This window comes from Zosterops lateralis (genome assembly GCF_965231275.1).
Source record: "Zosterops lateralis genome assembly, chromosome: 12".
Classification (NCBI taxonomy): domain Eukaryota; kingdom Metazoa; phylum Chordata; class Aves; order Passeriformes; family Zosteropidae; genus Zosterops; species Zosterops lateralis.
This window is the reverse complement of record NC_139772.1, coordinates 10259684-10280119: the sequence shown is the minus strand read 5'-3', so window position 1 is coordinate 10280119 and position 20436 is coordinate 10259684. Positions and strand designations below refer to the sequence as shown.

General features: G+C 48.4%; 1 protein-coding gene across 2 annotated transcripts; it reads left to right on the top strand.

Moving 5' to 3' along the window:
- Positions 1-3181: 3181 nt before the first annotated feature.
- On the top strand, positions 3182-7335 carry IRX3 (iroquois homeobox 3; the record flags this gene model as incomplete). 2 transcript variants are annotated; one of them, XM_083870397.1, is made up of 4 exons in its annotated part: positions 3182-3403; positions 3853-4960; positions 5719-5785; positions 6517-6625. In XM_083870397.1, 4 exons carry the CDS (start codon positions 3182-3184, stop codon positions 6569-6571), a joined length of 1452 nt encoding a protein of 483 aa, XP_083726523.1. In that variant the 3' UTR covers positions 6572-6625. The 2 variants fall into 2 exon arrangements, 1 of the variants encoding a protein (XP_083726523.1); XR_014591002.1 differs by lacking the exons at positions 3182-3403; positions 3853-4960 and adding an exon at positions 5416-5532 and having other exon boundaries at positions 5719-7335.
- Positions 7336-20436: the final 13101 nt, after the last annotated feature.

Genomic DNA, 20436 nt, shown 5'->3' with positions numbered 1-20436 from the left:
CTCGGCTCCAGCCACGCAAAGCGACTCCCGCTCGGCTCCGCTCTTCCCCTGCTGCTTCCTCGTCCGTGGGGAACGGGCTTCTCTCCGTTCCCTGCTGGGCTCCGGTGGCCGCCTCCTGCCCGCCCGCCATGCCCTGCTCTGCCCTGCCCTGCCCTGCCCTGCCCTGCCCTGCCCTGCCGAGCTCCGCTCCCCGCCCGGCCCGTCCCGCACCGGCCCTCCCGCTGCACTTCTCGCCGTGGGCACCGCTCCCGCAGCCCGGGAAGACGTCTCCTTTCCTCCTACTCCTCCCCACCCTCTGCTGTCTTCTCCGCTTTCTTTTCCCTCCCTCTCAGCCACGAACGGCATCCCTACAGATCTCTCCTCCTGTCCACTCGGCACAGCTCTGCTTCCTTCCTCTCAGTTTCTTTCCCATTAATAAAACATCCCTCACCCTCGCCCTGACCCGGGTCCATTCGCACCCATAAATTTCTCTCCTCCCGTGTCCCTCTCGGCTGTCCCCGGCACTTACCGCGGGAGCCCCTCCCGGCTCCGGGGACCCCCCTGGCCGTCCCCACTCCGGCACCGCCCGCCCCCGCCGGCGGCTCCCACGGGACCCGCTCATATTGATTGTGCTGTTGATTAAAAATCAGAAAATAATCCCGCCAGCTCTGACACTCCGCGCCAGCCGTGCAGCCACAAAGAGAGGGGTCCGGTTCAGCGGGACACGCGTGTTTTCCCCTGCCCGCGCACGGGGGGCACAGCCCGGCTCTAACACCAGAATCGCATCAAACGGCAACGGATTTATCCCCAGTGTCACATCCGCCCCTTCTCTCTCCCAAGTAGATATTTTTAAAAGTTGTGGTCCGCACCCAAACTCTCCCCCGACCCCTCGACATCGCGTCTCCTCTACAGAAAAGTTTAAAGTACATTAGATGTGGCTTTCGCTGCCTGTTTTCCTTTTGAGTAAAAAAGAAATAAACCTATAACTGAATATAATATTTTTTATCTCCCTTGCTTTGTACTATCAAAAGCACCTACATTGAACAGGAAAAAATAAATTCCTCCGACCCAGAGTTGTTTTTGCACTAGATTAGCAGATAGGAAATGCTATAAAGATGAACTTAATACGATTAGAGATGTTTCCTACAGATTTTCATATATTGATTCAGGGAATTTTAATTCTGGAGCTTGCTTTGCTATAATCCGCATTTATTACAAGCTGATACAGTTTTATTATAGCAAGCTATCAAGGTCGATTCCTTTAACTGCATAATCTGACATGAATTTCATTTTTAAAGAAATGTAGTTATAAAAATCCATACTGTGGGCACAGTGGTTATATTGTACCTAAATCATATTTTAAAGGCAATAAATCCAGAGAGTATTTAGGAAGAGAGGGGAATACGGTTAAACGGCTCTCCTTCAGCTGCAACTCCTCTAAAGACGTTTCAAACTTTTTGTTTTATTTAAACAAGCGAGTATTTTAAAAAGCAGATAACGCTGGCAGGTTCGGGTCTCTTTTCCCCGCAGGCTGAGTGAACTTTTTAGGTTCCAGCGCGGGCTCTTGCTCTGGCCGCAGCAGCGGAGAGGGCACAGCGGCACTTGCCACAGACGCGCCGTGATTGAACTGGATTTTAACTACTCTTAAAAGGCTAAATTACAACTCACGCTGCTTCCAGAGAAGGAAAGGGGAGGGGGGGGAGGGTGTAGGGGGGGCCGCAGCAACAACAACATCAATAACAAAATACAAACCGTAATTTAAAATGTGTGGATCATAAAAAACCCCAAACCCTATTCTGTAATTAAACCGTATCTTGACTCCTTCCCAATAGCTCCTCACAAACCCGTGCCACTGCTCCCTTTGCAAATGTTGCACGTACCAGGTACTTCCTTCTTAGCCTTGTAGTGATTCAGAACAGAGGGAATAAGCAAAATGATCATAAATTTCCTAATTAGAGATTTCGCACCAAGACAAAAAGGTGTTAATGAGTTTAATTCCAGTGCCTGTCATTGTCCCTTTTTTCACACCACTTATTTACTAATGGCCCAGAGGGCTGCTCTCGTCTCTCCTTTGTTAAGATTTTAATTTGCCTTCTTTTCTGCCTTTGATGTAAAATTGTGACCTACAACTCTTTGAAGTCCCTTATTAGGAGGAAAATTAACTTAGCTTTTCCACTGTATCTGCGCACTGTTAGCCCATTCAAAATGTAGAGAAGTCCTTAAAGATCCAGTACATTAGGAAAATGTTCAAGGTAGTTCTGGAAATGCAAATTGTATAAAATCCAATAGACTTTTAAACCTGTATTAGGAGATGTAACCTTCGCAAGGGCCAGAGCGGGGGAAAGGAAGAAGGGAATATCTTAATAAAGAAAACAAAATTAATCTGGGCAAGGAAAGGTCGTAAATCTAAAAACAGTGAAAAGGGGAACTGGGGGATGGTGTTGGCGTGAGCCTTTATTTTTAAATGTCACAACTTTTCCCTGTCCCTCTCGTGTACTGCTCACAAATGACACCCCGGCTTCCTGCGCTCTGGGTGAGGTGGGGGGGGGTAAGAAAGAAATTATATCTAAATCTATCTCTATATAATTAAAAAAACATGAGGCAGGGTTAAACCTTTGTAAAACACACAACTGATTGGCGATCGCTAAAACGAGATTTGAAAGCAACTCAAATAAAAGATCGCGACGTCAGTAAACAGATTTAGAAAAAAAAAAAAAAAAAAAAAAAAGGGGGGGGGGGGAAAGCAGCTAGTGACAAACCCGGCGAGAGAGAGCTCTGGGCATGAGAGAGAGAGGGAGGCAGAGGGAGAGAGAGACTTAAAAGAAATAGGAGGGGCTTGTGAGAGACTAGAAATGTCAATCAGAGCCCAGAGTCCCAATAATCTCAGGCAATCTGTTAGGACCTGACCTGGGTCCACTCAGATCAATAGGAAAAGTGAGAGAAGAAAGGAGCGATCGGATCGTTTACCGCGGCGGCCGAGGACAGGAGGGAGCCCGCGGCCTCCGCGCACCCCCGGCTGTCCCCCATGTCCGCCGGAGTTTGCGGGAGGCGCTGAAAGTGCGGGCGGCCGGCGAGGGCCACCGACCCGGCTGCCTCCCCCGCTCCCGGCCCTGCTACTTTCTCCCCTTTCTCTCCCTTCTTCCTCTCGTCTTCCCCCCCCCTCCTCTTCCTCCTCCCCCCTCCCCTACCCCGCTCCCCCACCATGTCTTTCCCCCAGCTGGGCTACCAGTACATCAGGCCGCTTTACCCGGCGGAGCGCCCGGGGAGCGGCGGCTCCCGCGGCGGCGCCGAGCTGGCCCCGTCCGGGACCCTCTCCAACGTGCTCTCCTCCATGTACGGCGCGCCCTACGCCGCCGCCGCCGCCGCCCAGGGCTACGGAGCCTTCCTGCCCTACGCCGCAGAGCTGCCCATCTTCCCCCAGCTGGTAAGAGGCCCCCGGGGCTCGCCGCCCGCTCCCCGGGGCGCTCGGTTCGCGCTGGGGATGGGCCCGGGGGGAGCCGCCGGGAGGGCTGTCAGGGGACAGAGAGCCGGGCGCTCTCGCCGCCCTGCCCCGGAGAGCCGCCGGAGAGGGGCAGGGTCGGAGCGGCGGCCCCGCAGCGTCCTCCCTCCCTCCCTCCCTCCCTGCCGGGGGCTTTGGCGGTGGCGGGGCCCGGCCCCAGCAGCCGCCGCGCACACGGAGCTGGGGAGCCCGTGCTGCCCCCGAGGGGCCCCGGGACCGGCGGGGCTCGGGCTGCCGGGAACGCGGCGGGCCCGGGTCGGCGGTGGGGGAGGCGGCCGGGCCGACGGGCTCGGTCCCGGTAACGGCGGCGGGACGGAGCGGACCCGGGCCCGGCGCTTGATCTCAGCGGGGCCGCCCCTTCCCTCTCGCTGCAGGGCGCCCAGTACGAGCTGAAGGAGAGCCCGGGGGTGCAGCACGCCGCCTTTCCCCCCCACCACCCCGCCTTCTACCCCTACGGGCAGTACCAGTTCGGGGACCCGTCGCGGCCCAAGAACGCCACTCGGGAAAGCACCAGCACCCTCAAGGCCTGGCTCAACGAGCACCGGAAAAACCCCTACCCCACCAAAGGAGAGAAGATCATGCTGGCCATCATCACCAAAATGACCCTCACCCAGGTCTCCACCTGGTTCGCCAACGCGCGGCGGCGGCTCAAGAAGGAGAACAAAATGACCTGGGCCCCCCGCAGCAGGACGGACGAGGAGGGCAATTCCTACGGGAGCGACCACGAGGGGGAAGAGGACAAGAGGGAGGACGAGGAGGAGATCGACCTCGAGAACATCGACACCGAGAACATCGAAAGCAACAAGGACGAGCTCGAGGACGATCTACAGGACGCCGACCTCCTGCACTCTGACTCTAAGACGGACTCGGAGGGCTCCGAAGGCTTTGAGGACCTGCCCGGCTCCGAGGAGCGCTACGACAAGGCCTCCTCCGAGGGGGAGCCGCACCACCTCCGCCACCACCACCTGCACCACCACCACCATCACCACCACCACCACAAGTGCGAGCTGCCCGCCGCGGCCGCGCCCCTGGGCCCGGAGCCCCTCAAGCCGCCGCTGCCGCCACCGCCGCCCCACCTCTCGCCCCCCTCCTCCGCTTCTTCCTCCGCCGCCTCCTCCCCGACGGACGGCGCTTTGGCCGGCGCCTTGCCGAAACCCAAGATCTGGTCTCTGGCCGAGACGGCCACCAGCCCGGACAACCCCCGCAAGTCTCCCGGCGGCGGGTCCCCCCCGGCGGCCGCCCCGCTGCCGCTGCCCACCCCGCCGCCCCACAGACTGGTCTCGTCCTGCCCGCTGGGCAAGTTCCCCAACTGGACCAACCGCGCCTTCCCGGCCCACCACCACCACCACCACCCCCCGCACCCGCTGGCCTTACTGAACACTCCCCACCTGCTGGGGCTGGGGGCCGCCTCCGCCGCCCCCCCCGCCGCCGCCTTCCCGCGGCCCGCGGACCAGGCGCAGAGCGCGGAGCCCGTCGGAGCAGGTGACCGCTGAGGGACGCGGCGGGGACGGGCCGGGCCGGGCCGGCGGCACCGCGGGGGGCTCGGCGGTGCGGAGCGGAGCGGAGAGGCGCGGGAGGCCCCGCGGGCCCGGTGCGTGCGGCCGCGGAGGGGGCGCCGGCCCCGCGCGGTTCTGACGGTGCCTCCGGCGCGGCCCGGCCCGGCCCGGCTCGGCTCGGCTCGGCTCGGCCCGGCTCGGCCCGGCCCGGCCCGGCCCGGCTCGGCTCGGCTCAGCTCGGCTCGGCCCGGCCCGGCTCGGCTCGGCTCGGCTCGGCTCGGCCCGGCTCGGCTCGGCTCGGCTCGGCTCGGCTCGGCTCGGCCCGGCCCGGCTCGGCTCGGCTCGGCCCGGCTCGGCTCGGCTCGGCTCGGCTCGGCTCGGCTCGGCTCGGCGCGGAGCTGCCGTCGGGGCGCAGGTGGCGGCGGGCGGGGGCCCCGGGGGCGGTGGCGGGGTTCTCCTGGCCGCGGTAGTCTCGATCCCCGAGAATTACCTTCCTCCGACGGAGAGAATTTTTTGTTGCTGTTGTTGTCGCTTTTGCGGGAAGGACCCGGCCGGCAGGTCAGGCTCGCTCCGGGGTCAGTGTGTTTTCTCTGACGGTCACCCCTGCCAGCAGAGCAGTCGTTGTGTCGTTTTTGCAACTCGCTGAGAAAAGAGCTTAAATCTCGAGGCTTAATTCAGGGATGGGAGGAATAAAACAGGGGCTATAAAGGAACACTTTTTTTCCCCCTCCCCTTCTCTTTTTAGATCGATCTAGTGCCTTGGAAGTAGAGAAAAAGTTACTAAAGACAGCTTTCCAGCCAGTGCAGAGGCGGTAAGAGATGGCTCCCTCCGTCTCCCCGGGATGTATGGAGGCAGTTGTAAATGGTTAGCTTATTTTCTCCGCTTCTTTAGGTTCCCTTGCCAGGGCGGTTTTTTGTTCTTCCTTTGCGTGCGCGGTGGGTTATTCTGTTTATATATTTTCTTTGCTGTTCCCCGCTGCGGTCCCGGGAGCGAATCCCGCGGGCAGGCCGCGCCGAGCCGCGCTGGGGCCTTGGGGCTGCGGCTCCGGGCGCGGGTCGCCCTGGCCTGGGAGCACATCCCCGAACCCCCGCAGAGCCAATCGCCTCCCTCCGCTGTCGCTGTGCCGGGGGAGAGGCACCGGGGCAGCAGAAAATAGTAAAATAAAAAAATATAAATTTAAAAAATATAATAATAATGATGATGATAATGAAAGCGAAACAAAAAAAACCCACCCAGAGTATGAAAGCTGAAGAGGCTGAGCCTTGCCGCCCCAAATTTGGCGTAGCAGTCACTCAGTTTCAATGAGAAACCAATTTCCCTTTTGATTGATTGATTGAAACCACGGGGATCGGGCCCGCCGTGTTGTCGGAGCTAAATACATTTACTGTAAGTCACTCTGAAAACTTTTTATAATTATAAATCCATTACAATAATAACAACAACAACAAAACCAGAGCTATCTGCAGTTACAAATATTGTGCCAGCCCAAGCTCACTAGAAATCCTATTAAATTTTTTTTTCTGTGTCATTTTTTTTTTCCAGGCCCCAGAACCAACTTGACGCCGCTATGGTTCTATCGGCGCTCTCATCATCATAGTTAATTTTTTATTGTTGTTGTAATGATTGTAAAAAAATCTCTGTATAGTTACAACTTGTAAGCATGTCCGTATATTAAAACTCAAAAGGAAAAAAAAATACCCGCTTCTGTACTATCACCTGGGTTAGCTGAGCTGTGAGATTTTTTCGAAAGTCCAGTGAGAATTAGGTGTTCCCCTTTTTTTTCTTTTTTTTTTTTTTTTTGAGTTTCTTTTTTTTTTTTTTTTTTTGAGTTGTTGTTTGTTTTTTGTACATACCGTAAAAATGTACATACGTGTGAACCAAATTGTACAAGAAAAGTATATATTTTTGGCTAATAAATAAACTGTTGCCACTTTGACTACACTCTCGTTTCCCTCCCCCCTTTCCCCTATTTCTGGAGTTGTTTTTCCTCCCGCAGCCCGTCCCGGCGGGCCCGTGTGTGTGCGCGGTGCCGGGCGGGGAGCGGGGCCGGGTCAGCGGCGGGGCCGGGCCGGGCTGCGCGTCCTGCGGCCGCCGCATCGCTGGAGCCGCAGCGCCCCCTGCAGGCGGCCCCGTGATGCTCCACCGCCCCCGCGGGCCGTGTTACCGCCGTTAACCCCCTCCCCGCCCCGCGGGCAGCGCGGGTGATGGAAAGGAACCTTCGGGGGTCTTGGTGTCGCCGCGGGTCGGCGGCGCAGCTGCGTTAGTTCTGCCGCCCCCTCCCCTCCTGCTTTGGCGCGTCCCGGGGGGCAGTTTTGGGGTGCTCGGCACAGGCGCTCTGTGCCCCGAAGCGGCGGGGCTGGGGCATCTCCCCGCTCCCAGGGGTTGCCGTTCGGGCGGGAGGCCGGAGCGGAGCGGGGGCAGCGTGGCGCGGCGGGGAGCCCCGGGGGGAGCTGTGCGGGCTGTGCGGGCTGTCCGCCCCGCCGCCCCCGGGCTGTGCCCTCCGCCGCCCCCGGGCTGTGCCCTCCGCCGCCCCCGGGCTGTGCGCCCCGCCGCCCCGGGCTGTGCGCCCCGCCGCCCCCGGGCTGTGCGCCCCGCCGCCCCCGGGCTGTGCCCTCCGCCGCCCCCGGGCTGTCCGCCCCCTCCCGGCCCCGGGACGTGCCCGGTGCGCCTCTGCACGCCTCGCCCCGGGAGCCGCCGCCGCCTCCAAAACTTATAGCTTCCCCTCCCCGGCAAGGTGCTGGAAATCGGCCCAATTCGGGAAAGGTCCCTTCCCGCTTGGAAAGCATCCCAAGGGGAGTGTTGGTAGGAGGGCTGCCCCCTCCTCCCTCGCCCTTCCCTGCAGCCGGTGCCCGCGGGTGGCCGTGCTCATCCCCCCGGCTGAGGGGCAGGTAGAGCTTGTGGGCCGGCTCCCTCCTGCTTTTGTTCCCAGGCTTTTCCTTCTCTGCTGGGGAGATGTGTCCCCTACCTGTCCTCTCCTTACAGTCCTGGAAACGGCATAATTATAGTGGTGGTGATTAAATAGCTGGTGCTTTTCTGGTTTTGGTGACAGACCCCGCGGAGGGGGAGGGTGCTCAGAGCTAGGAAGCAAGAGTTAAAATGAAGTTAAAGTACAAACAGAAGCACATAGCTGACATGCTTCAAGTTTAGACAGTACAAGATATGCAAATGCGCAGGGCTGCGCGGTATTGACATTTTGAGGTCATAGTGATAGGAATGTATTATTTATAGGATTGGGTTGCACTAGACCGATAAACTACATTTTAAATCCTAGGCGTTTGTAAGTGATAAGATTTATATATATGTTTACACTATATGTGTGCGTGTATACACACGTTTTATACAGTGTTTTAATGTTTCACAATTAAAATTCCCCCTGACCAGCATTAGGATGGGGACTCCCCTCTCCCGGAGTGCCCTGCAGCCTCCCCGGCTGCTGTTAGCAATGGCTGGGAGCAAAGGAGGCCAGGGAAGGGACCCACAGAGTTTGCAGCACTGTTGTGATCTCTGCTTTTCCCCCCCTGCGTCCTCTTCCTTTCCCCATATGTCCTTTCTGGCCGCAGCTCACCCTAGAAACAGCATTTGCCTCTTTGCAGCCCCATGCAGCTCTCTGTCTTTCCGCCAGGAACTGTTCCCACTCTTTCGCTCCAACAGGCTCCTGAAACGGGGGAATCTCTGTGGGTGGGGGGTAAGAAAACAGATCGTTTCTCATGTAAATTTTATCCAGTCTCTCTGCACTTCGTATCCCTCTTTTTCCTTAGCCAATTCTTGCCGAGGAAAAAAAAAAAAAAAAAAAAAAAAAAAAGATTAATGGCATCTAAAATGGGAGGGGTGGGAGGAGAGAAAGCTAGAGGCAAATTTCCACATCCCCTTCCTCTGGGCATCCTGGTGGGTTTTCCATAGAAACTTTCACACAGCGGCCAGACAGATGCTTAAAGGGGATGGAAGAAAATAATGCAACCATGATGGGAAAACAATTGCATCCCCAGCTTTCTACCTCCATTAAAGGCTCCTTTGCCTTTGCACAGAGGCCTCAGCTCCCTGTCCCCGCAGAGCCCTCTCCCTTCACTCTGACCGTGGGGATGCTCCTGCAACAGCAGTGTGGAAGCCATGGGAAAGCTGCTCCTTTGGCTTCTGGAAGTGAGAACTTGGTTTCCCTGCGGGGGGAAAGCAGCCTTTGTGCCTGTCTGGCTTCCCTAATGTGGAGAAAATTCCCATTAATTTTGTGAGGAAACATTTTGTTATGCGTGTTTCAACAAAACATTAAAAATCCTACGCGTATTTTTTTTTTTTTTTCCAGAAATCCCTCTCTCGGTTTGACAGCCTCGCTGGAGCCCCAGCCAGGCCTGCCTGAGACAGCAGAGAGAGGCCTCCCTCTCCCTTCTCCCTCTCTGTTGGCTGCTCTTTTCCTGTCTAATCAATTATCTCCCTAGCTAGTCCTTCTCAAAGGTGAGAGCTCATTATGCATATTCATAAATCACAGCTCCCAGACCTGACACTGATTGATGTAATCATCTCCCGCTCGCTCCCTGTCTGCGCGGGGCGGCCGGAGGAAGCCTCGGCGAGGAGGAGGAGGAGGAGGAGGCAGGAGAAAAAGAGACTTCCAACTTGTCAGGCCCAGCAGTGGTGGGAGCGGCCGGCCGGGCGTAGCGGGCCGTGTCAGGCTCCCCATTCACGGCAGCCAAAGTGCCCATCACGGCCCGGGATAAGGCAGGAGAGAGCCCCAGAGCTGGGAAACAGCCCTGAGCTGCCTTCAGTGCAGAGAGCTGCTATGCAGGCAAAATCATAGGAGTAAGGAAAAGATCCAGCACAGTTTTTGCATTCAGGCATCAGGCCATGCATTAAAATACCCCTCCCAAATCTTTCACGTTAGCTGATGCACACGCTGTTGTTTTCCTTAGATAGTTAAAACTGGTTTATTCTTGTAAGAACAGATAGATGTGGTCTGGATTCTGATCACAAGCATTTAGATATGTGATATAGCAAATACCCTCAGTCCTATATCCTCAGTAGTTATACTGTACAAAGGAAAACAAATTTGTCAAGTATGTGAGTTGCTGTTTGAAAGGGTTTGGGAGCAAAAGGGCTCCTCCAGCTCAGACTACCAGTTTCCAGATAGGAATGTGTACCTCAGCTATGACTGGTTTCCCAATGTGTACTTCAGTTATGTCAGTGTTCAAGATGCTGTTCAGATTATGTGGTTTACCTGTATGGTTAATATTTACGCTTTTAAAATACCTCTTTTTATCACTTTGATCCAAACTATCAGTGTACTAAAGTAATAATACAAAAATATATGCCCTGGTAATCATAACAAGATACAAATCAAAGGGAGCCCTAATCAAGTACTTTTGAGAGTGTTATCTTCCTTGTTAACAAATGGTAATAAGAAAATTAAGGCTTATAGCTTGCTTGTGTTTTATCTAAGAAAACCAATAAAGATATCAGATGTTCTTTGTTTTATATGTTTGAATGTAAAGCAGAATAATGAAGAACATGTACCTTCTAAGGCTTCATTTGTTTTATGGGCATTAACCCTTTAGGATGCCAGTGAAATCCTGAATTTAGAGAATGAGAACAAGCCTGTGCTGCCACCCAGGGTTTTGAGGCCCAGCTTTGCTGCAGTCAAGACAACGTCTTTTTTTATTAAATGCTGAAATTGGAACAAAGCAACAATGGCCGTTTGCTAGCTGTGCATGTCCAACAGGCCTCTTTACTATTCAGCAAATGGAAGATATTAAACAACATTTTGCTTAAAGGTACACTGAGGCCATTTCCATTAGGACATGGTGTCATTCATTTATTCACATGTTAAGTGGATGTCCTTGTGGCTAATGAGTAATAATCAACAGTGACTCCACTTTATTCCTTTGCTCCCAGCAATGTTAAATACTCTGATGGAGTCTCTTTGCTGACACACTAGAGAATATGGTTAAAAAGTGCTAAAGGACATTTGCAGCGTAGAGCAGCCACATACACACATGCTGGAAATAGCACTTTTATTACAGTCTATTCTATTAGGCTTTGTTCCTATTTAAGGCATGGCACGTGGAAAACGCTGATATTTATTTGAAGGTACTTTACACCTTAAAAGCCGGAAACTCTTTCAATTTGAGAGTCAGTGTGGTTATAACTGAGAGATGAGCTCTCGTCCGGCTGGTTTCTGAAAAGAATCAAACTGCACCTTACAATAGCTCTACACTGGTACAAGACTCCAGATAAATCCTTAGTGGAGGAGGGATTTGGGACAGAACCTTTCCTGCAAAAAATCTAGTTTGACATTTATTTTATAAAATAAAGTAACTCCCCTACCAGCTAATTAATTTTATTACATCAGCTGCAGCAGCTAAGTAGACTAATAAAATATATTAATCTATATTTTTTCCTTTGCATGATTGCTTACACTGGAGTCTGCAGCTTGGTTGTCTCCTGTGTCAATTCCTAAAGTTTGAAAGGTATAAATGAACCATTCTTGGTCCTGATTAAGCTTAAGTTAGAAATAAAATATGTCAATCAATCTGGTTGGGAATGTTCCTGCTGTCTAAGCTGGTTATGCAAAACACTCTAAGGTGTGTAGGCATGCTCAATTAGGTCAAGGGATCTGATGGCACTCCTAGCCATAAATGTGTGTCACTCGGATTCCTCATTATTTTTAGCAGTGGTAAAAATGCATGTCAGTAGGCCAGCTAGCCAGGCTAGAATAAAATTACTTACTGGGTATGCATAAGCCTGAGGTTTTAATACATAAGTATTATATTTATTTTCAAGCAAATCAGTGAAAAGAAAATATATCTCTCTCTCAAATATATGACTCACTCTATTGGATTTCTCAGCGATCATTAGTATAATTCACACTGGGCTTTGCAATACTCAAGATACCTTAGCAGTAAAATTTAAGTGCCTGAAAACATAGATGTAATGTGAAATTAGATACAAGGAGTAAAACATTGATTTTCTCTGTTACAGTCTAACTTGCTTCCAAGAAAGATAAAGCTTCACTAGGAGATTAGACCAGCCCCATTCCAAAATAATTTAATGAAAAAGGACACTTGAGATGGCTATTGAACAGCGGCATCAGTGCTGGTCTTCTCAGATGGAGACTTTTGCAAGTGATTCCTGCAGAAGACAATGCCAGGAATCTTTGCTTGATAGACAGATTTCCTCTGGTGTGCTAAGTCATACCCTGATACTAACAGAAATGTTTCTGTTAGTATCAGGGGAAAAAATGTGCAGAAAAGAAAATCTCAGTGCTCATTCCTGCCCTCCTGCACCTGGTGTAGTTGCTGAGATTACCTGAATTGGCTAAATGACCAGGGTTAAATCCTCTGGTTTCAAACTTTCTGTACTGGTACTTTGAACCACACCAAGACCTTGGGCTTGGATACAAGAAATGGAATGAGAAACCAGCTAAACAGGAGTCCAGCCTGGTTTTGTTATGCAAAAACCCCAAGCAACCAAACTTAAGTGCAGGAAACTGGTAAACTAAAAGAAAATCATTGCTTCCAAAAACCACAGGCAGGACTAGTACCTCAGGTGAGGCTGGGGCTTCTTAAACAGAGGTTTTAATGTGGTGTTAAAGATGGCAGTGTTCCTTTAAGAACGGCGCCGTGCAGCTGATATTTTCTTTACTGCCAATAAAACGCAATTAAATCTCATGAATTAATATATTCACTTCAGGAAGAATTCCCATTCTTTTCTTCAGATATCAAAATGGAGCCATCATCAGTCAGTTAGTTAAATAGGGGAATCCAGAGAGTAAGTAAATGGAAGAGCTTTCAAATGCAGGGCTGAAAATGCCCAATGAATGTGTAGGGGGCTTCAATAAAAAGATTTTGACTTGTGTTTTCACCCCTTTCCCACTTTGTTCATTGTTTACTGACACTGCTGTGGACACAGTATTCAGTCCCTGCCCGCCCCAGCCCTGGGATGTAAAAATGTCATCTCTATTGTGCTGCCGGGCTCGCTTTGATGCTGCCGCAGCCCTTTGTATGCCCTTCTCAATCCCTTTATAAGGCTGTCCTGATTGTCCATACTGAACATCGCCACAAAAGCTCGTCTTATTGAGAAAATAAAAAAGTCAGAGAGGGGCCAAATGACGGGAGATTGGGCCTTTGCTGTAAAAGACCTACTATTCACATTCAGCAGTCATTTTTTCGTCGAGGAATCGCAAAGTTGGGACTGCGACTGCACCAGCAAAGCCATTTTAGACACTTTTAAATTAATTTTTTATTTATAATTACTTTTATATATGCCTATTTTTTTTTTCCTTTTTAATAGCTCATGTACTGCTGAGGACGAACATTAAATCCTACAATTTAGGAACGATTGTGGAGGGTATTTTCACCTTTTCAAAGAGAACTACTGTATAACTCAAATGTGCATGATTCATCTGGGAAGTTTAGACAGACAGATTGCATGGAAATTCAACTACATAAAAACTACACAAAAGGCTTCTTGTGGTAACAAAACAAGTCAGAAACAGACCCCATCTCCCCCTGCTATGTAGGAGTACACACATTTGCAACCCAGAACCGGAGACTGAGGGTTTGAATTGCCAGCCTGAAAACCTCTACCCGTTGTTCTTCCACCTAATGCTATCCTAACTTGTACTGAGTGTCTGTGGGCAGGATGCAGACAAAGGCTGGATAAGGTCTTATTCTTTGGGAATGGGCTATCGGAATGGGAGGACGGTGATTTCATGGCTTTTGTTGCTGAGGTTAGGGACCGAATTCTCTCACTGAATTAGAATAGTAACAAGTGGGACTGGGGATCTCTGGGGCTTTTGTAGTGCACTCATCTGAGAGATTGTGCTTTTCTCAGCCCTTCAGATTTATTTTGCCAAAGTTACAGGGCAATTATGGAAATGCGCCCTTTGAAGCTGGGCTGATTTCTCTTTATTTTCTCTCCCCCCGCCCAAAGCAAAACCTCCCTTGCCTCCATTCTTCAGCAAGTTGGCAGTCATTAGGCAGTGGGGTTTTGAGCGGCCATTCAAATATTCTTTTGAATAGTGCGAGAAAGTTTTAATAAATATATGTTAAAAAATAGACTGTGAAGCTTTTTGGGAAGGAAGCGCAAAATGGCACCAAGGTAACAACATCCAGAAAACAGGCTCTGTGTGTGCAAAGTGCTGGAACATGAGATGCTTCCCATGAAAAGCAGCTCAGTGTGCTGGGAGTGGGGCTGACCAGTGGCATGGGTGTGTTTGGCCAAGTGACCAGCTGGGTGCTCTTGCCTTGCCACGCCAGTGCAGGTGGCAGCTCCACTGCAGCACCATGCCCCTCATCCCTCACACGTCCCTAACAGAGGCCCAGGACAAACAGAATTGTATTTTCACACTTTTGTACATTATTTATCATCTGAGTTTGGAATCTTGATGCTGCATGTGAACTAGGGTGACATATTTTTTACCTTACTTGCTACACCAACAAAAGTAAATATGTCTGAAACCAGATGGTGAGACCTGTAGCTAAGCAGGTTGTGACCAGGGCTGCTTTTTGCCCAGAAACTCAGTTCTGTACATCTCTTTTCACTGTTTACTCCCTTTCCTTATTTGTGTCAGACTACTTTGCTCTTTTAAGAGAAATTGGTGCTTTTCTGAGCCATTTAACAAATATTATGGGCCAAATTCAGACTTGGTGTTAGAGGGAAGAGGTACTTTTGGTGTCCCTCAAAATTATACACAATTACACAGGGCCTGGCATAAAATGTGGCCTTTCCACCATCACCAAAACATGGTAGAAATATGAAGACTTCCTGTCTGAGTCTTATAACTGAGATACAAATACATTTTTTTGCTCTCTGTAGGGTCTATCCTTGGACCACATATTCAGCAACATGGAACATAAGAGATGTGTGTTTTCTGGATGTTAGGGCTTGCAAATTTAGGAGCAGAAAACTCCTCTTAACCTTGAATGTATTTAAAAGAATGAAAATCCAGCTCAGACCTCTACGACCTCTACAGAAGTGTGCTTACAATAAAGTAATACAAATATTTCTCATGATGGGTGCAGAAGGTTTAATGTCACATCTGTAATGTGCAGCACTGCATACAAAGGTGTAGCAATTTTCATGTGAGCTGGGCTCAGTGAAGTTGCAGAAAGTACCACTGGAGACCATCACATCTCCAATCTTCTCCTTATCCTCCTCTCCTAGCTCCCTTTCACACCCCCAAATTTCTTCCCCAGCCTCACATGAGTGCTTCCAATACCCTTTCTATTCTTCTGTACCTTCCCCCAGTCTGGGATCATCTCAGTTATTCTGGAAGTCATCACACTATTGGGATCCAGTATTCTGTCCAAACTGGATCCACTGTTTAAAAGCCCTCCAGGAGCTTTGGGGTGTCTGATTCATTTCAATGTGCATCTGGTGTATTCAATTTTGTAATAAAGAGAGGAGGACTTGTTGGGTTGTAGGACTGACCTAGGTTCAGGTACGGCTAAAAAAACCTTAAAATGGGTTTAAGTTCTAATGTGCTGGTCTACTCCAAGAGTATTTTAATCTTAAAAACTTGAAAGTCCGGTTAAGAAAAGGCAAACTTCCTAATAATATTAAGAAGCTCTTCCATACAGGGTAGGGAGTTGACTACTCTGAAAAATGATAGTATTTGTGCCATCTGGCATAACCCTGAGAAACATGCAATGGGGCAAATGATGATGTCTTGCTAGGGAAATAATCTGTGGAAATTATTGCAATCCTTCCATTTCTGCCTTTGACAATTTCAATTTTTTATTTATTTTTAGATTTATATAAAAAAACAAAAAGGGCACTTACATTTTGAGCCTCAAACTTGCCACAGTCTGGCTTTCTACTATTTTAGGCTTTGAACACCAAAAATTAAGAAGACTTTGAATCATACTTGCAAATGCAAGTTGCTGAGCAAAGGGTTGGCCAGCTTCCCCAGGTGAGGGCCCTTGAGCAGTGAGAATTCTCCTCCCTGGCAGCTCCAGCCTGCAGGTGGTTTGGGGGATGCCTTGTATTAATCTGGCCTTAAGGCCACCGAGACAGATCACCGTGACAAAGTCTCTGCCTGGAGGAAAAGGTCAGAGATTTTGAATACTTTAGATATTTTGTCAGCCACTTCTGAAGATTGTAAAGAAAATGGGTTTCCATGTTCAGTGCTGTCAAAAATGACCCTCAGGATGCAACGCTTCTCTTTGTGCTTGCGCCAAAGCCCGCAAATAGGAGGGCAGTCAGCAACAGGGTGAGATCTTCCAGATACCTTGTCTTACAGGGAACAATTCTGGCTCATCTGGGCTGAATTTTAACCTCTGGGCCTTGTATTTGCTCTGCAGTGCAAGCAAAACAGCAGGTCAGAATGATGACTGTCAGTGTCTTAAAGGTTTAGAAATTGAGGGATGAGCATTATAAACAGTAATGGTCAAGTCATTTATGGTACAAGGGACAGTACCTCCCCACTAATTCTACAAATAGACTTTAGATATGGGTGTCTACTATTTGACTGTCAGTAGGAAGTGTATATCTCATAAGGCTCTGACCTGGTTATCTCCTAACCCTGAGCAATTAATCACCAGCATCTAATAGGGAGTAGCTGTGCACAGAAGCTCTGGGTGTCCAGCCTCTTCACAGTAATGCTTTCACCTTTTCTACAACTGTCAGACCTATAGCTTTCCTCAACGTGGGACCACTGCTTTCTTTTGGACAAGAACTCGCTCAAAATCAACCTCTCTGAACCAGAACCCACCAATTCCAGTCGCTTTTAAAAAATCCCAGTGAAACAAAACGTAAATCCTCCCCCAAAAGAGAGAATCTTGTGCAGTAAAGTCACCAAACACAAAGGTCTCAATTATCAGCTGTGCTGAGCAGTGGGGCAGAGGAGAACAGGACGGGTGATCATCCCTCCTCCATGTGTGGTGTTTCTCATGCCTGTGTCTGCAGGAGAGGATGGGGAGGGGACCAAAATCTGCCATCATGTCAAACTGGTAGGGAGGGCTGGGAACTTTCCCACTGTTTATGTTGTGAGCAAGAGGAATGGCTTTGTCTGCAGTGGGCTTGTGCAGAGTTGGAGTAAGGTAGTGAAGAATCAGGCCTCATTGATTCTTTGTAGTACTGGAGCTTTGTTTTGAAGTGCAATAAAAATACAGGTGGCAGAGGAGATAATGCACGGTACCGTTCCTTTGGGACACTCAGGGAGACAGTAAGGAATTCCAAAATAAGGAGCATGGGGTTTTTTTTTTCTAGCATTGATCACAAACACTAGTTCAAGAAAACACCCAGAAGAAGTAAATATGTAAATTTGTTATGAAAGAAGAACCTACAAGTACCCGCTATGTTACAGAATTTGTTTAAGGATATTTGATCCTCATGCAGAGTTTATCAGATTATGGTTTAATTTGCACGTTCAGGTTTTCTTGGTTGGTTATTTTTTGTTTTGCTTTGCTTTTTTCAAGGGGGGGGTTCCCTTTTAAAAAGCTTTTCTTTCTCTTCTGCTTCAATACTTGTACTGGAGGTATTGCACTTCTGCTAAGATACAAGAAGTATGTTTACAGGGTAATATAAATCAGGTTTGGAGATTACCAATTTCATATAAATTAGATGGAAGAGTACTGTTCCGCTATTTTGTTGTCTAAATTATATGGAAATTGGTCTTATGCAAAGAGTAAGTCCTCACAGAACAGGGCCCTTAGGCTTTTGGTTTAATTATCATAAGCTTCCATTTAATTAAACTTATTAAATGGTTTGGTGTAAGAGCAGACTATCGTTTTGCAGAAGCTTTCTGAAACAGAAAAATATTTATGCCCTAGCTGCTTGGGAAGGAAACAACACTTTTCTTCAGAGATCTTTTACTCGATACAAGGGTGAGGGTCTCCTGGGCCATCCTCAGAGGCACCTTCAAACTCTTCGTACCCAGAGGCATTTCGACCTGTTCCTCACTACAGAGCCAGCAAGTTCAGTTTGTCCTGCAGCTGGTATTTCATTTTACAGGCTAGAAATTATAGGACAGTGTTGGCATAAGAAGAAGTGGATGTAAGTGAACCAGGAATATCTGGTAACTAAAAGAAAGTCCTAAACCATCAGAATAGGGAGGCTTTGGAGCACAACAAATCCCCAAACCATCCAACCAAAAAACAAAGCCCAACCCCCAAACAAGCACTTATTTGCTTTCATCAGATCAGTTTGATAGATGATTTGGGCATTTCATGGTACGGTGCCTGTATGAACAGGAGATAGTACTCCATGACTGAGGAAGCCTCCTCCAGCCTTCTGTTCATGGGCAATCCTTTTGTGGGGCTTTACTCTCCTGGAAATAGCTGGATAATGGAATTGACCCCAAGTGTCCTGGCCACTTTCATATACAACCTTTGTCCATGGTATATATCAGTTTAAGCAGGAGAGGCCTTATCTGAGACACAGATATTACAAAAATCCTCATTCTGATGTATCTGACTCTCAGTGACTTCCTACAGAACCCTGCCTTTATTTATCAAGTCTATAACACAGCTTCTGGAAAATATTACAGCCCTTGTTTTATTCAACAGCATTTGAAACTTTGTTTGGGTTGAAAAATACACAAATTGATACTATTTTTCCAGATACAGTGTTGTGGAGTAGCACTGTACATTGATATTTGTGGTACTGTGTACTGACTCCTTTAAAAGGAATAATTGGAAGAATAATTAACCGAACATGTGAAATAGAGATGCTTCTGCAGGGACATTTGAGAAGCTGATTAATAAGAGGAAGAAGGGCCCCTGAGTGTCAGAGACCTAATAAATATATTTAAGGACAAATAGGTAGAAAAAGAAAGTACACATTACTAATGTTGATAGAAAGCCTTAACTGCTTAATGCATTTCAGAAATTGGTTGAGAATAGTTAATCTGTGTGATAACATGACCCTCAGGGTTAGTTAGATCTGTGAATTCCTATCCCCCTGGGGACTTAGCAAGTTTCCAGAGATTCACTGCAAATTCTCATAAGGAAAAGGCATTCACAATTGGAAGATTTCATGCAGGTTTTGCTTCTGAATACTCATGTTACACAAACCCAAATTTACTGAGATAATGGCAGAGAGTGGAACTCAGTACTAGCCACACTTTTAATTTAAATTTTCGCTTTCTAAAACCACAATCATGCACATTTGGATTTATTATGGGATCACATATAATTCTAGATGAAAGGAAGTGTTTCACCATAACAATACTTGCTTCTCAATGCTAAATTAGACTCTGTATGTATATGCTGAAAAACAAATGTATCAGTTGCTACTTTCTTCATTGGATCAGGCATTTCTTACACACCCTTTACAAAAATTTCATGGGAAACTCACAGAAAAACCCACCTAACTGATATAGACTGGAACCATAAAGAGCTTAGTATTTGCAACCTCATCAGTGTTTTAGGAATACTGCCAATGGGAAGGCAAAACACATTTTTGAGAGTTCAAAAGAGAATGTAGGCAGTGTAACATACTACTGACCCCAGCAGTGGCTGATCATCAGGTTCCTTCTCCCAGACCCAGCAGGCACCAGTGCTGCTGAGAGGGATGAAACGTATCCTTTTGTGAGCAGGGGAAGCTGGAAATGCAATTTCTGTTTTGCTTGAGATGCTCTGTCCCAGCTGGCCCAGGACAGAGATGCAAAATGAAAATTTCTCAACAGAAGGCAATTTTTCACACCACCATATAGGACTATAAGACTGGGATTTCCAAAGGAATTTAGAGCAGTTAGGCATCCAAATCTCACTGAAATTTCCTCTGAAATATATCAGCTGTAGAAGTTAGAGACATGTTATAGGAGAAGCTTTTTCTTTTGAAGAACAAGATGGATTCACTCTTCTTAATATGGGTGTAAATGTGCATAAAGGGGCAAAAGAAAGGAAATATTCTGAGTCTGCAGTTGGCAGTATCATGGATTGAAAGAATCTGTATGTTCTCATTTGTGTGGGAAATCTATTGATTCATTCACATCCAACCTGTGTTTTTGCCCAGACTGTAATCCAGGGTTTGCGTTCCTGCACAGCATTAAAAGAGGTGAGTGAGATCAGAGGGCAATGATCCTGAAACTAAAAATCAGCCACATATTTTGTGCATGTATGTCTGACTAGATACCTTTGGCTCACCCTCTAAAGTAAAGCAAGATTTGTTTCTAGCAGTGACCTTGAAATAAATGGTATAGAAGATATATTTTTCAGCTGATACTGCAAAAGGGAGTGCTCTCCACATAGTTGTGCATAGGAGGTCCTGCCGAAAATACTTATACATAATTTAACAAAAAATAAGCTTTTGTACTAAGAAGTTACAGCTTAGAGCTTTCTTATTTGGGAAAATTCCAGTCTTTGTGCTCATATCCCAGTTATTACAGTAAAGACTTCCAAATGGGAGATATTTTAGAAGAAAACAGTACCAGAGTGATAAGGGTACTGTGCTTATTTTTCTTCAAGCATTGGTATGCTTTTAGTTCAAGAAGGAATTTTAAAAGGTTCTAGATGAGATGGTACAAATCAAACA